Raw genomic sequence first — 16,203 nt, forward strand, 5'->3', positions numbered from 1 at the left:
AAATTTTGAAAAAATTATATTATGTTTTTCTTTTGGTTAAGGGTTATAGTTATATACAGGTGTCAAAATCACTATGTATAGGAAAAACTCTTGTTTAGTATATTAGCATGTTTCAATTTTAAAATTATCTATTTTTTGTTACACTCCTATTGATAACAGCAATGAAAATAAAAATATAACATCCTATTTTATTCATGCATCTAAAATACAAAAAAGATAAAAAGTGATATATATATATATAGCCGGTGCTTTTTTTTTTGTGTGCTTATGTTGAGTTCTCTTTTTAAATCGTGATACTATTTTTAAATTCAAATATCAATTAATGTACGAAAAACACTTTCAAACTTCATTTTACTAACTCCAAATAGTAAATCTTGAGCAACAACGGAACAGGGGAGAAAAGAAAATGGAACGAGAGTGCAGATGGTCTGATGTCGCTAGAGAGGCCGGTGCTGGAGCACAAGAAGAACAAATTTGGTATAAGATAAAATCTCATCAATTATTGTGATCACTTTGGAATGAACACGAGAAAGAAAAATAGAAAGAGATTAGAAAAAAAAAAAAGGAAGAAAAGAAATGACTGAACTGAGGGATTCTACAGGCTTAGTGAAGATCGCATTGACTTGTAAGCAACAGATGATGATAACGAATAGCTATTATGGACGGTTATGGCTTTTAGGTGGAGTTGAGATTTATTTCTCCGGTGGTGGGCTTCCAGCAAGCCAACCCCATAATCCACCCGAATCTTGCCTCTGCTTAGCACTCAGAGCTTCCTGTTCAGAAGCTGCCTTTTGCCGTCGAAGCAACTCAACTTCCTTCTCTAGCGCTTCCATCGCTTGTAACTTCTGTCGTAGTTCTGCGACATCAACCTGTCGGCAATAATATTCCAACCATTAGGTACTTGCAGCCTTTGTAGACTTAACACTCCCGAATGAAATATTATAGTTTACAATGCAGTAACAAAAGAGAGAAGCAATGTATTTCATACGTATGGATTTCAGTTAACAAGTAGAACACATAAAAAAAGGAAAAAACAAGACTACAACATCAACTATTTTGCACAGTATATAGTGGAAGAAATGGTTTCCAAAAGGGAAAGAAGAAAAAGAAACTTCCATCTTATGTTTCCTTGAGCTGTAAAAGATAACACTAACATGAATTTTCTTTAATTCAATGGATTACTCAAAACTAATTGCACCTTGTGTCCTAAGTGTCGATGGTACAACCACAGAAGTAATCTGTCTGCTTGCTGAAGTAGACTCATGCATTCGTGCCTTCTATTACACATCTAGATCCCTTGACATGTAATCCTTCATCAAATACATCAATCACATGGATCTCAACATCAAGTTTGACCCCATGATACGTACCAAGTATTACTGGTATAACTTCATCTACACGCAAATATCCAATATACTGATGCAGGCCCAAAAAAATCTTAATTTAATACCATGTCCTTGGTTTAAACCAATCTCACAATAGATGAGTCACCTGCACAGCAAACAAGCCCTAGAGCACATCTATGATTTGTCACCTGCACCATCATAATGACACATACCTACATATTTAAAGATTTGCAATATGTATATTCAAATATGAAAACCAAATATATCTACATGTGCAGTACACACATCTATTGTTGTTTGAGCTAAGATACTCTGTAGGAGTCATTTTTTTTAAACTAATTGCTTCTATTAACGAGGATTGTTCTTGAAAATTGTGATTTAAAAAACGCTAGGCGCCAAAAGGCACCAAGGTCGCAAAACACTTGAGGCACTCGCTCAAACGAAACAAGACACTCTAAAATATTAAAATATAAAAAAATATATAATATAATTAACAAAAGGATAAAAAATATCACCAACAATGGAAAGTGGGAAGAGAAGTAACGGTGAGAAGTTGACAGTAGCAGCGGTGGAGGATTAGTCTAAGATAGCTATGGCAGTGTTGTGAACGACAATAGCAACAATGGCGGAAGCAGCGAACAACAGTTGCAGCAGAAGCAGCGGGAGAAAGATCGGTGACAAAGGAAGACTCGATCAGCGATAGAGGAAGATTGCGTCAGAGGCAGCAGGAGAAAACGCTAGGGTTGGCTCAGGGTCGTGCGAGCGTGAAGGGCAACTTTTGAGGTAAGAAACTGCGTTAGTTGGTTCAATCAAACCAACTAATTACTATTGAACCGAACTAGACTTAAAAGTCTGGTTTGATTACCTTATATGAACCGGGCGCTCGCTCGAAGCGCTCGGTAGCTAGGCTCGGGCAAGCGCCCAAGCAGCGCCTCATTGAAGGGCGTCGCCTAGTCCACACATGAGCTGCTGGGGCCTCGCCTCACCCGAGCGCCTATTTAAATCACTGCTTGAAAATGCCTCCAAATTATATTGTCATTGCTATGGAAATTTTGAGGCATATTGAAATGCTAATTTCTCATGAACAGTATTTAACTTCTACAACACAAAATGTTCTGGGTGACCCAAAAGATAATTGGGACGATTGCACTAAAAGTTTGCCACTTGGGCTATCACATAGGCATCTTTTGCCTGGCTATAGGATTGGCCCATTGCCTAGGCTGTTTCACAACTATGGTTTGAACAAAAAAAATGATGGATGATTGTTCATAGGACTTCATTGCTTGACTATTGCTTCATTGCCTTCATTGCTGTCTGTGCATTTGCCTTGGTGTCATTCTTTGCTATGGCTTTACTTTAACAGGCTGTTGATTCATCCTATTGATCAACAATGCCAACATAACCTTTGTTCGTTGTTCAGCTCTTTATTGTATGCATAAATTTATCTAAGGCATAAATTTTCGATCTTATGAACTCATGTTCCCCACCGCCCCCACCCGCCCAACCCCCGACCTGCCATATATATTCAAAATAACAATCATCTTATCTCAGCTTCTGTACTCAATAGCAATGAAAAAAATATTATCTTTTTATCATTTTAAACATGGCGATAATGAAATCAAATCAAGGATTTGAAGCAGGTAAGAATTCTTAATAAGCATCTGCTCCAAAATTATGTTTTAGAGATTGGTTTTTAAAGGATTCACTGGTTGCCATCCTAACATAGAAAACAAAGAAAATATACAGCTTATGTACAAAAATCTAGAAAGAAATCATACATTACTAGTCCATATTCCAAAGAATACAAAGAGTCAATTACAAACAAGGAACAAGTAGTAAAAAAAAATCTAGATAAGAAAGAGGATGCAAGTAGGTAAATCTGGTCAACTGAAGTCGTATCTTTAGTTTATCTTTTTTAGGAGCAAGAAATAAATTTTTAAGTGAAGTAACCAAAGCATAGGTAAATATTGAAGATGTTAAAGCAAGGTTTAAGAGTAACGGTGAGAATACAATATCTACATAAAGAAAGAATACTAGAGAAGCTAAACATCATTCTTTTAAATTCATGGAAATTTTCAAGGTGTTTAAACAAAAAAAGGAACTCCTACAAAGGGCTTAGACATTATCTGGATTCTTAAATGCATAAACTATAGTTACTTATTCACTAATCATATGATCCAAGATAGACTCCTAAGATGGAGATAATAATTCCAATCACATTCACTATTCTAAAATTTTCAACGAAGTGAATGCGAGTACAATAACAAGAAATTTAAATCCCTAATCTATTATCATTTACCACAATTGTACATCATGATGGTTTATAGCTTGAAGCAGTATATTTGCAAGTTATCATGCAAATACATTGACTAACACCACAAACTGCTGCCTATGCATTTTGAAGATATTACTTCCTCGAAGTTGATAAAATTTAAGATATGCATGTGCATACCAATTCTAGATGTGATTTACCACTTAGCTCATGCAAGTGTGATAGGTTAAGGCAAAAGTGTGATAGGTTCTGGAACTTACATAGGAACAAAAGTGGATCAAAACATCCAAACTGATAAGTTATCAGTTAATTCGCATGCATACCTCAAGTTTAAAGCACCTTGACTGTTCAGCAGCAAGCTGACTACGAACGGACTGAAGCTCCTGCATAGTCCAGAAATAATATATAATTTATTTATGCTAATCATTTTATCTTCAGATAAATATCTATTTTGATAAAGAACAGATATGAAGCTTGCCTTTGTGAGTTCAGTGTTTCTAGACTCAGCTTCAGCTAGTTCTTGCTTAATTTGGAGATTCTGCAATTGCTCTTTGTTAAATGTTGATTCTAGTTCTTCTTTCTCTGCCTTCAGGCTTTCCACAATTCTTTCTATTGTTTCTTCATTTCTAATATTCTGAAAAGTTCAAGGGAAGTTAGACGATAACTATGTTGAAAACATCATATAAAAGAGAAATTAATAAAAATCTTATTTCACAATTCTAAATGACTTTCAAATTTTATTATTCACCCAGAAAACAGTTATACATATACAATGCTACCAGCCTACCACCATATATGAAAATAATTTAGCTATGCTATAAATTTGATTAAGGAATCCAGCAAGGAATGGAAAAAAATTTAGCTATTCTATAAATTTGGCAATTAGTTTCAGTTTTTATGTATAAGCTGATGCTAATCAATTAAAAAGTTCACAGACAGGAAACTTTTCATGTTACATCCCTACCAGCTCTGAATCACCATTGTCCATCTCAATTTCCTTTATCTTTTTATCTCGAGCTCCTTCAATCTCAGGTTCCATATCCCTACTTGTATTTGTTGTTGGAAGCACTGCAGCAATGGTGTCTGACACAGGCCCATCTATCATCCTCGACTGCAGATCTGAGATGTGGCTTGGTTTAAGAACATAGACCTAACCAACCAGAAAATTTGCATGAATACAACTCAAGCAGCCAAAACACCAGAATAGACAAAACAAACATAAATTGAAACTTAGGTTTACCTCATTGCTATAACGCCCATTATAACCTCCAAATGACACAAGAAAATCTTCTCCCTTGTAGGTGCTTGTTACCAAGCTTAAACCCTAAAAAAGTAACTCTCAACATTAGTAATTTCCTCTTCAGAAACATTCACTACTGTAATCATGTACAACAGGATGCCTTTCTACATTTAAATTTATAAAAAAAAGAAGAAACAGTTCCTCTTCTCAGTCATATGATGCTAACTGACAAATAAAGTGAGCTCACAGTTAATGAGTTCCTATAATCATTTGCATTCGCTGAACATATAATTTTTAGTCAATCATAAGGTGCAACCATTCAGTAAGTAAAGACAGTGAACATATTGTGCAAAACCTTATTCCAGAAAAGCTCATTCATGATTAAACTATTATATATCAGAATTTCAGCTGCTATAATAAAATAACAGTATTGTTGCAGTTCCATCAACTAATAAGAGTTATATCAGAGGTCACTGCAATTTATTATTGACTTGTTTAGCAAGCTCATTTTTTTCGCTTTCCTCTTTGGTATGCTTCAATAACCTCAGTGGAGAAATTAAACAGCTGACATCCAATTACAAACATCGAGAGTTGATTAACAGATATAAACATTTCACTAAAATTAGTTCCTACACTATTCCACAAGAGAATAAAAAATTAAACCATACTTTGTCTAATTAATAATAATTTTATTGCATTTCTTATATGACATGATATCCTTCAGTTTGTTTTATCATAATCCAGAAGGTTATCAATTCTAGGAAGTCACAGTAAAATGCAATCAATAAATAAAATTTACATGCTTAGGCGGTTAGGCCATTTTAAACAACAAATTATTGACAATTGATGCTCCAGAATATCTCCATAAAATACATTCACTAAAAATATATAAAATAAAATAATTTTTTATGCATGTTATCAGACATTGTTTACCTTAATCAATACATGCATTTTTTATCTTATCTTTGTTCTCACCCATTATGAAGTATAAGCAAGTCTAATTAATCACCAAAGGTACATATGGTCATGATATATACTGTTATAGCATTGCATGGATTGTGTCTGTCATATTTTTGCATTTATCTCATACAGCTATTAGTAACAACAAAGTTAACGTTAAGTTGGAAGCAGTTTTTATTATCATCTAGATATGAATTTCAGAGCCACAAACGTGTAGTATCTATCAACCCTATGAAAACTGACTAGCCAAAAAGATGAGTGTACCTCACTAGCAAGGGGCACACGTCCTTGAACAGTGGTGACAACTGACCAGACTAATGTGGCCATATTCAGAACAAGTGTCTCAGAGATCCCTGGAAAAAGAAGGCATGAGCTCTAAATTTAGAAGAACAGAAAAAAGAAAACCCACAATCTTTCTACTTCAAAAGTGAACATTATTCTATCATTCACTTAAATATACAATCAGTGAAAATCCATTCAATCAAACAACAACATGGTGTTAAGTTGTTAACAGTCATGATTTTTTGCATTCATAATGTAAAATAATGTAATGTATTAAATCCATAATTGTACACAACAGGAAGAAAAACCAAAAAAGGAAATAATGACCAAATTCTAGTCAAATTAATGCTTTAAAGTTCAGTGTTAGAAAGCAAAATTAAATAATGACCAAAATATGCTTATCCGGACCAGAATCAGGATTCCATGTAGACAATTCATTTTAAAGTTCAGTGTTAGAAAGAAAAATTAGATAAACTGACACAGCTAAATAGGTACATCCAGTTTGATACGATTTATTTGGTCAATGTTGCAAACATTCAGTTTCTCATTAACAAGACCAAACCAACCAAATCACTCATTAGAAAGTAGATTAAATCAGACTGAACAACCTGGCACTCTTTATGATGCTTTCATCTTTGATATTTTCATACTCAAATAATTATTTAGAATTAGCCCTTCTATTTTCCAAAACCTTTTGACTACCTTATTCATGACTTTAGCTTCATTCACCATATTGCTTTATCTAATTATAACTATGTAGCATGTTGTTTGAAGTTTGAACTGGAGCTTCAGAAAGAAAGTTCATATGCCAACTAGATCGGAAACAAAGTCTTGGATAGAGCAAGCGTGCACAACCTATCACTTCAAGAATGTTCGTTTTAAAAACAAATAAAGGCATGATATAGGAAACAAAATAGAAGTTTTACAAACATACCATTCATATTATTACCACCTCCAGCAATGAACCAGTTTTCCCCCACGGTTACACCAGCATGGCCAGCTCGTGGGCCGGGAGTCACACCCTGCTGCTTTGGTCTTGACCATTCCATCTGCAAAAGGTCAAATTAAAAAATAAATGTTAACAAAGATTTTAACCCATTATCTTTGTGTCATAACATCTAAAAAAAGAAGTTGCTCTTACAGTCTGCAAGTCAAGGACATGAAGATCATTAAAGCATGTGGCATGAGATCCACCACCAAAAATTAAAAGGTACCGATCTGCATGGCAAGCAGCAGCATGGTCCGATCTTGGGGCCGGAGGTGTACCACTAAAACACAATAAAGAGAGAATTAACAGAGAAACATTTAATTGGATTGTTCATAATCACATGATTACGATGGTAATCTAATAGAACAAAATTCACAAGACAGCTTTGTGCTTAAAAGAGATGAACATTGAACAGACCTAATGTTAGCATTAAGAGTTCAAAACTTAGAATGAGAGAACAATACATGAAATGTGATTGTGTGTATCTTGAAGCATTCCTCCTTTCCAAACTTAAAAACTGGTAAGTTATATGATGAAGTCACATCTAACTAAATGTTTCCTATACCAATGAACTTGTGTAAAGATCTCACGATGTCTGTCAAATGCACGTAAATTACATGTTTCCACACGGAGAAAAACTATTACCACTACCTTGTAATTTAGGTCTACAAATTTCTTACTAATAGTCATTAATAAATGCCTTCACTAGAAGTTACATGTCAGAAGACAAGTCAAAACTATTCTCAGTGAAGCAGAATGCTATATTAAATACAGTCAGCAAGATATGGTGTACTATATGATGAAGGCAATTAATGAAGGTCTTAACAAGCAAAGAATGACCTTCAGATGTTCCCTGCATGCACATCATTTTTATAAAGATTCTGGAAAAGGTTAAGAATCACAAAAGATTTAAGTACATCAATTAGATTCATTAAATATCAATCATAGTGACTTGGTGAGGATCTGGTTCACACATTACAAGAAAAAGAAAATCACACATGATATCCCTAAGGTCTCAAGAGTTAACTAGGAGTATGGTTGGTGTATTGGAGGTCTTCAGAGAGACATAAAGATAGTCATTAATTTAAATACTATCAAGATAGATGCCAGATTAAAAGGCATCTCAATTGATGTATAAACAAAGATAAGATTGTCTACTGTAGCTGCCAATAACAGGTATGAACCATGAGTTTAGTACACATTGTGCACACAGTGTCTTTACATCCTGTATATTGATACAACAAACACACTGGCATCCAGGCACTTCAATACATGTATCGAACTTAAAAAGAACCCCACTGATTTCATTAATAGTTGCCCTTTTAACATGATTTACGAATTTTAGTGATAATGAATACATAAGCAACACAATCTCTTATATGTAACTGTATATATAAGGTGAAAGAAGCAACAATACGTCAACTTTGCAGATTACTTGAATACATCAGGAATTAAAAGCAAATGAGAAATACATTCATGAACTTTAAACATATGTCAAAAGAAATTATATATGTATATATGCACAAATAGTTGAAGTAGTACTTCTGTAAAACTAGCTCAAAAGAACTTGCAACTAGTGTTGGAGCTAAGATTATTTTACAAAGGGAAAAGAAACAAGCACTTAATAGGGAAAACAACTTCGGGCAAGTATGCACATAAAAAAAATTTAAAGAAAGACTAAGTTCCAGATGCTCGTGATGCAGGGAATTTAAATATTACAATAGAATTTTGTTGTCTATGTGAACACCAAACAATTAAAATGTCAAAACTACTGCTATATATATATTGTACACCAACGAAATCATAGCATGACACAAAGGTGCATGTCTTTTGTGGTGCCTTGCTAGTGGAAATTGATGTAACATGCATCATGCTAGTTCAAGGCATTGATGAGCATGCATCCATCTTTTACCTAGCAGAGTCACAGGCCTTAACTTGAACCTGGTACAAGCTGACGCAAGCACAACATGGTTCAACATTCAAAGTTCATACATGATTAAACATGCTAGGCACATAAAACATTCTTATAAACAATTGAATTTCCTATTCAAAATGAATTACAACCCTTATTTGTTACAGTCATAAATTAAAGATAATGATGAAACACTGATGACATTGATTAGTAGTTGCCAGCAATGATGAATATATTAAGTATATATATATGAGAATGAAAATAGTCGGATTTCATGTTCATGCAAGTTTTCTACTTTTTTCTTTTGTTTTAACATGCATACAAAAATGAAGAGTTAACTCTGGAAAGGCCATGGGATCAAGTTAAGGAGGAAAAGGAAGGTAAAGTTGGAAGTCTTTTCACCCATTAAATGTATGCTTTTAGCTGATTCATGTAGAACACTTTATTAAGTACACTTTTGTAATCTTATCATATTTGTGCAAAGATCTTTCACTTCTGCGTATTTTCATGTCAGATCCAAGAATAGCATGTCTTGTTCTAACTTCTAACTACTCCTGAAAGATCAGAAATATCCACCTATCGGATTCTACTGAGGGTAGATAATTATCTAACCAAAAGTTATTTGTAGATGAAGGCATTCTGATTTGCACTGTACTTATCAAAATGCCCAAACTGAGCATGCCATTGTCTCCATTAAAGACCTTGTAGACATAAAGTACATTAAAATGATGAAGATAGGTCCAGAATGAAGAGCCAATAGCTCATTTTCCCCCTTACAACTTCTAGCTAGGTTTATCTGATGACCATTCACCAATCACACCCACGTAGAATTAAGTAATTGTCAGGTTCTTTAAATGATATATTTTTAAGGTGTATAAAATGTGGCCTGCTGGGAACTTGAATTTATTTTACCAATGTGTCAAAAAAGAAACTGAATTATTAATAAAAGAAAAGTAACTCTTACATGGCATCAATATCATCCCAGGTCATAGTTTCCAAGTCAAGAATGTGCAAGTCATTTAGAAGAGATCTCTTAGCATCTTCGCCTCCAAATATAACCAAAGTGTTCCCAACAAGGGTGACCGATTGGCCTCCTCGAGAAATCTACAAGAGAAAGAAGATTAAAAATGAAATGTAGGCAATGATAGCTAGGTTTCAAAAAAACTGGATGTTTAAATTAGAAAAACCAAATAATCCTAACAATAATTAATTCCTTAACCTGTCCAATCCTATTTTATCAAAATCTTATTTCGCATCCATAACATAATGAAAAAAAATGTAACAAACTAATCATCAGATGCTTGCAAGGCAAGTTTTACCACAATTAGAAAAATAGTAATTGAAAGAAAAAGGGCAATGGTAATATATTCCATGGCAAACAGTTGCTCCTTCCTCAAACTATAAGTTATTTAAAGTTTCAGTTTTTGTAAACATAAAAGTTCAAAATTTCAAAACAAATCGACTTCAAGAAGATTAGAACACAAACAAGCTTCATGAGATCTAATGGTCTAGAATATATGCTGAACACAGATCAAATAAAACTTACCGGTGGTTTCCCATATGTCTTTAAGTTCGACCAGAGACAAGTTTGAGGATCAAATTCCTTCACTGGCATAATGGTAACTAAATTGTCATTCTGAGTGGAAAAAAAATTGAGAAGTTGGTAGGGAAGTCCGTGTAAGCAAAATGACTTGAACCTGTAATTGTCTCAGATGGATCCTTGGTGTGCCCTCCGATAGATAAAATTTTGTCACCCCAAGGAATCTGCAATGATTAACAAGCGACCATGAAAATTCCTATTACATAGTCCCTCAACGATTTAGCTATTAGCCATTAACAACTGTAGTTCTTGCAGCGGAGCAATATGTTACCAAGGAATGGCCAGCCGAGGGCGCAACTGAACCAGTGATTGAGGAATCCAAGGACCCTGCAAGTGCCTTAGCTTCTATTCTTGACCATGTCAAGCTTTTCAAATCCAGAACCTTCGGTAAATAAATATAGACATAGCCATTAAATTCAGACTTAATTAGTAAACATAAGTGAAAATCAGGACAGGTTAGAACAGTTCTACTAATTAAAATAAAACACTTCCAGAAGAAGAAATACAAAAGTAACTAGGAGCTGATCAAACGCAATTGTGCCTACTTGTTTCATCATTATCAACATACCTGGACATCACTAAGGTAACGACCATTGTGATTTCCACCAAAGATATACATTTTTTCTTGTAGAACAGCTGCTCCATGCTGCAAATAGATGTCAGACACAATTTGGTTGTCAATGGAATAAGAATAATTTCACTGCTTCAATATAAAATTAATCAAAGAATAGAGATAACACCGCATAACGAGGCTTAGGGCGTTGTCCAGATACTGATGGAGCAACCCATTGATCATATATACTGACTAAGCCAAGACCCTCCATTACAACATCCTTGTCCTGTGTCTCCAACAGAAGTCCATTTTCTGTTGAAATAGTTTTTGTCTCAGGTAAGGAGTCTCCATTTTCCGATGCTGACACAGTAGCTGGCTCAACTTTTGGTTTCTAAGAAGGTAAATTAACAGGATAAGAACGGATGATGATAATTCATATACAAGTCAAAGAAAATATTTATTCTCAAACATAATTAGATCAAAATAGTTATTTAAATTATCCTTAATAGGCAAGGACACAAAGATATATGTCTATATTGGTGAAGATAGCACTTGTATGATATTAGAGCTTGAAATTAAACAAGCTAGATCAACAGGAAGACTAAACTACCAAATCATAATTGTGGACTCAGATTCCATAGTATTGCATTTAAAGCCATAGAACAATGCACCGTCACAAAAAGAAACATAAAGTATTTACTATTTACCTAATCATCCTTGAGATCCCATTCTGTGGCAAGTGCAAATGAGCTGTGATGGTGTTTGTTCGGTCGTCAAATTTTTTGCATCCAATTCAACCGTAGTTTGGCCAATCTTGCACCCAATTCCAAATATTTCTTTCTTCACTGTTCGAAAGCCTTTCTTCAAGCCCTTAATCATTTTAAGCTGATTACTTCATCATTTTTTTCTTATTGTTCCAAAACATTGGATATTTGAGACATCTTGATAGGATATATTATCTCCATTTGACTAATTTATGGAATCTGACCTTGCTAACAATTCATTATGTCTATCGATATGTATAATACATGAGATTTGCATCCTCCAAATATTGTCAGTTAGACTTTGACAAGTTTTGGACTTGCTACCAAGTGAAAGGGCTACACAACATCTGAATATATCAAAAACTACTAAGCCCTACCATAAACCTCTTTCATGATTAAGCTTACTTCAAGGCTTCTCAAAGGCTGAATAATCAAGTTCACAAAAAGGAGAGCCAAATAGTTACATTCTCAATTCGAAGTAGCAAGAATCCTTGGGTGACTGGGATAAACTCTGGAGCGTGTGCTTTTTCATTTAGGGGATTCAGGACAAAGCGTTTGTTACAACCAGCATAAGTGATAAATGAACTACAGACAAGGAGCTCAAAGCAGTGAAAAAGAAATGGAAAAATAATAATAAATCCCTAATTAGAACAAAGGTTTCATAATCATAGGTACTTGAATCAATCATCCAATGCAAGAGTATCACATGATCCAAGTGGAGTTCAAACAGTGGATGTAAATAGTCTAAAAATACTAAACAATAACAAACAGATGTCTTAATATAAAACAAAATAGCATTCGAAAGATATAATATGCCAGACTCGAAACCTATCAACTTTTTGCACTTCTGTCAACAAGATATTTTTACCTTTCTTTTACTGTTTATGTCAATGAACACTCATGATATGAGCAACAAATGTGCTACACATAATAAATGATCCTTAAGTAGTTGTTAATCACTTGACCAAAATGCATGATTGACTTATAACTTTTAGCAAACAAGAAATAATTCCTAATATACTTACGAGCATTTCAACATCTACAACAGATTCTGCTGCTAGTTCAGGAACCCTTGAATACCAAGCAGGATCCTCTTCCTAATAGAGAAAAAAAATTATTATCAACATACCTTTGTATGACAACTGCAATACTAAGCATACACATACCTCCAAAATTTTCACGAACAGACGCATTGCTTCGGTTGAAGCCATGTTTCCAAGTCCATGCCAACTGATAGCAGAGAAGTTATTAGTCTTAGATATTCAACATAAACAAAAAGTAATGTATAGATCATTCAATTATATCATTGGAAGATTATAATTCAGAGGTAGTAGTACAAGAGTAACCTGACATGCTACTTCTCATACAAAGATGAAGGAATTGATCAAGAAAAAAAAAAGGTGAAAGGAGTTACCTAGTGAGTTTGAGATATATAGAAAGAATAAAAAAGGTACATATCTTGCACCTAAGAATACAACAAGCAGTGATATCCTACCTATATGGAGTTGGAAATATTGATTTTTTCCTACATTTCGACACAATTTAGGGCAATATCACTTGTCAAGCTAAAAGCAATTCCAGCTCTTTTTATTACTTTAGTATTTTTTTCTTGGGTCTCTCTATACCTCCTCAATCAATTCACCTCATCCAACAAGGACATCTATGTCTTCTTTGGAGATATTCAGATCATTTTAAATAGTTTCGCCTCACCTTATCTTTTGTTGGATTCACACCTAATTATTCCTAAACATGAACATTTCCTATCAATATTCTCACCTCAGCAACAGTAACCTTTTGTACCTATTATTATCTAACTGATCAACATTCTAAACCATAAAGCACTGCTTATTCCTTGCAACTGCTTTATAAAACTTTCCTTTAGCTAACGGGGAGATGATGATCACGGAGCACGTTGAGCCCCTTTTAGTTTAGTTATCATGTTTAGCTAAGGGTCATTAGCAGGAGCCTTGGTTTACTGGGTACACCCCTTTTTTCTTGTTTAACTCTATAAATAGTATCTTCATAATCTTCCATTCCTGCTCAATTAAAGTCCAAAGTACTAAAACTCTTTTGCACAGGATCATTTAGCCCATCTAAACTATACTTTTAAAGTTTCTCTCTTCAATGCTGAAATTACACCATATATTCACTTTTGCCCCACATTGTCTAAAACATCTAGTTTCTATCATTTGTCTTAGTTACTCAAGTATAGAATCAATCAAACAAATACAAATAACATATAACATACATCATGGAAATTTATATAAAATATGTTTAGTAAGCTCATTTATAACTAAATTGAAAACCTATGGACTTAAACTAAATTCTTGATACACAATTATGGTTATAGAAAACTTGATACATCGAAGTCCTAACACTAGTGACAAACTCCATTGTACACATCTCTTATAACATCAAAACTAGAGGGTATTGGGTGGTAGGCTTACTACCCAAGACACAAAAAAGCTACCTTGAATCAATCAATCAATGATATCCTCTTTTCTAATTTTTCAAAGCTTTCGGCAGCTGCCTTCTTTTATTCTTTGGTTTCCTCCCATTCTCCTCTTCTCTCTCTTTCTCTCTCTCTCTCTCAATACCGCTCTCCTCTCCTTTGTTTCTTCCTCCTCCCTACCGCCTGGCTGTAGCCACTCCGTTGCATTGTTGCCTTCTCCTCCCTACTGGTACTCCTCATCGTTTCACTTTCTTCTTCTCCTCCCTCTCCTCCTCTCTTCTCCTTCTCTGCTGCTCCTCTCCTTTTTCCCTCTTTCTATATGATCCTTATGACTGGTAGGTACACTGATGTACCATGTGTTGGTACGTTGGTGTGTACTGGACTCAAACCAGTCAAGCCAGTGACCAGTGACCAGTACAGATTCTGGACCAGTACTTCAAATCTTGCTTAGAGCAAAAGCATCTGTCTTTGATACTGGAGTAGTTTTTCATCATGAAAATGGATTAGAACAGCAATCTCCAATGCAGAATCGGAGAATAAGGATTTAGCCACGCTAGATGCTAACATAAGATGGTAAATAAATAACAAAATAGATGTTTAACAGGTACGTTTAATGTCACATCTAGTAGCAGGAAATTGTAATATTTTCTTTTCATCAAAATTTACCAAGCAAATACCCTGCAGATCATGCTCTAAGAAAGTATAACAACTTTGACCTATCAACATATTGAAATAACAAAAAAATCCTATAACACCAACCTCGTCCATTTGCTGTGCTCCACAGGATTCCATGCTCTCGGTTTTGGATCAGTGCAAGGTCCAACGGTTGCCTGCAGCCAGGAAACAAATTCCAAAAGAACTAGGAGGTTAACAATTCAAAGATCTGGTTTGGAAAACTCTTTGTCACGTAGGTCTAACAATTCCCTGACACAGATCCAAAGAAATTTGACGGATCGAACAGATTTTGACTCCTAACGGCAGATCTTCCACGATCAGGATTAGCACAAAGAACATGTCGAACGGACGAAACAGGGGAGCAGATCCGAGCCCTCCCAACCGAAGGAAGACCAAGAAACCCACCGCAATCAACGAAGAAGAATGGACCGACTAGAAATTCCAGAAAAGAGAAGGGCAATCGCGGGCCTGAGACATATCGAGGGAAGAAAGACCGACGAACCCACGAAAGAAGTTATGCAGATCGACGAGAGGTTCAAGAAACGAAGGAAGGAGCCGTGGATCTCACCTGCTGGTACAGGCCATAGAGCAAGAGAGCGACGTCATTCTGGAACCTAGAGGCGCCCGCCGCTGACGATTGGGGAGATCCGCCGAACCCGGCGTAGGCGGCGGCGGCGTAGAACCTATCGGGGTAAGCAAGGCCGGCCGAAGCCATTCGTCCTCCCCAAAAGGAAAACGCGAGCTTAATTCAAGAAGCGAAAGAAGAGGCGACCGAGGGCGGGGTGGGAGTCTTTATAGAGAAGCCAAGGGCGGAGTCACGCTCTCTATTTCTTAGCGAGGAGTGGGAGAGAGGTCGTCTCGATCTAAAGTCAATTTGCTTGCTTGCCTTCGGTGCGATGCTTGGATCGTCTTCACTATGAACTGCGGTAATTTACTCGATCGGACAAGGGCGAGTAATATAAAGTTGGGGAGCGTTACCCCGTGCCGTGACGCCGTTATCGCAATTTCCGTCTGACGTTACGTCATAAGCCGTTATATTTGATCTGTTTACCGTTCAGCCTTGAGCCGGCTGACGTCGGGACTACACGGACGAACATTGAACCGTAGTTACTCACAAAGGTTTTAACTGTTAATCCAAACCAAGTCCACTGGTGGTCAA

The 16,203-nt window shown here is 35.5% G+C and overlaps 1 protein-coding gene across 1 annotated transcript; it reads right to left on the reverse strand.

Moving 5' to 3' along the window:
• Positions 1-453: 453 nt before the first annotated feature.
• LOC135605303 (acyl-CoA-binding domain-containing protein 6-like) lies at positions 454-15,931 on the reverse strand. Its single transcript, XM_065095224.1, has 18 exons — positions 15,613-15,931; positions 15,129-15,199; positions 13,084-13,147; positions 12,943-13,014; positions 11,341-11,544; positions 11,169-11,246; positions 10,872-10,982; positions 10,698-10,764; positions 10,547-10,608; positions 9,965-10,104; positions 7,242-7,368; positions 7,035-7,149; positions 6,083-6,171; positions 4,859-4,942; positions 4,583-4,768; positions 4,097-4,252; positions 3,942-4,001; positions 454-869 (listed from the first exon to the last, which is right to left on the reverse strand). The coding sequence occupies exons 1-18, from the start codon at positions 15,757-15,759 to the stop codon at positions 693-695; spliced, it is 2,010 nt and encodes a 669-aa protein (XP_064951296.1). The 5' UTR covers positions 15,760-15,931; the 3' UTR covers positions 454-692.
• Positions 15,932-16,203: the final 272 nt, after the last annotated feature.

This window comes from Musa acuminata, chromosome BXJ2-2 (assembly GCF_036884655.1).
Source record: "Musa acuminata AAA Group cultivar baxijiao chromosome BXJ2-2, Cavendish_Baxijiao_AAA, whole genome shotgun sequence".
Classification (NCBI taxonomy): Eukaryota; Viridiplantae; Streptophyta; class Magnoliopsida; order Zingiberales; family Musaceae; genus Musa; species Musa acuminata.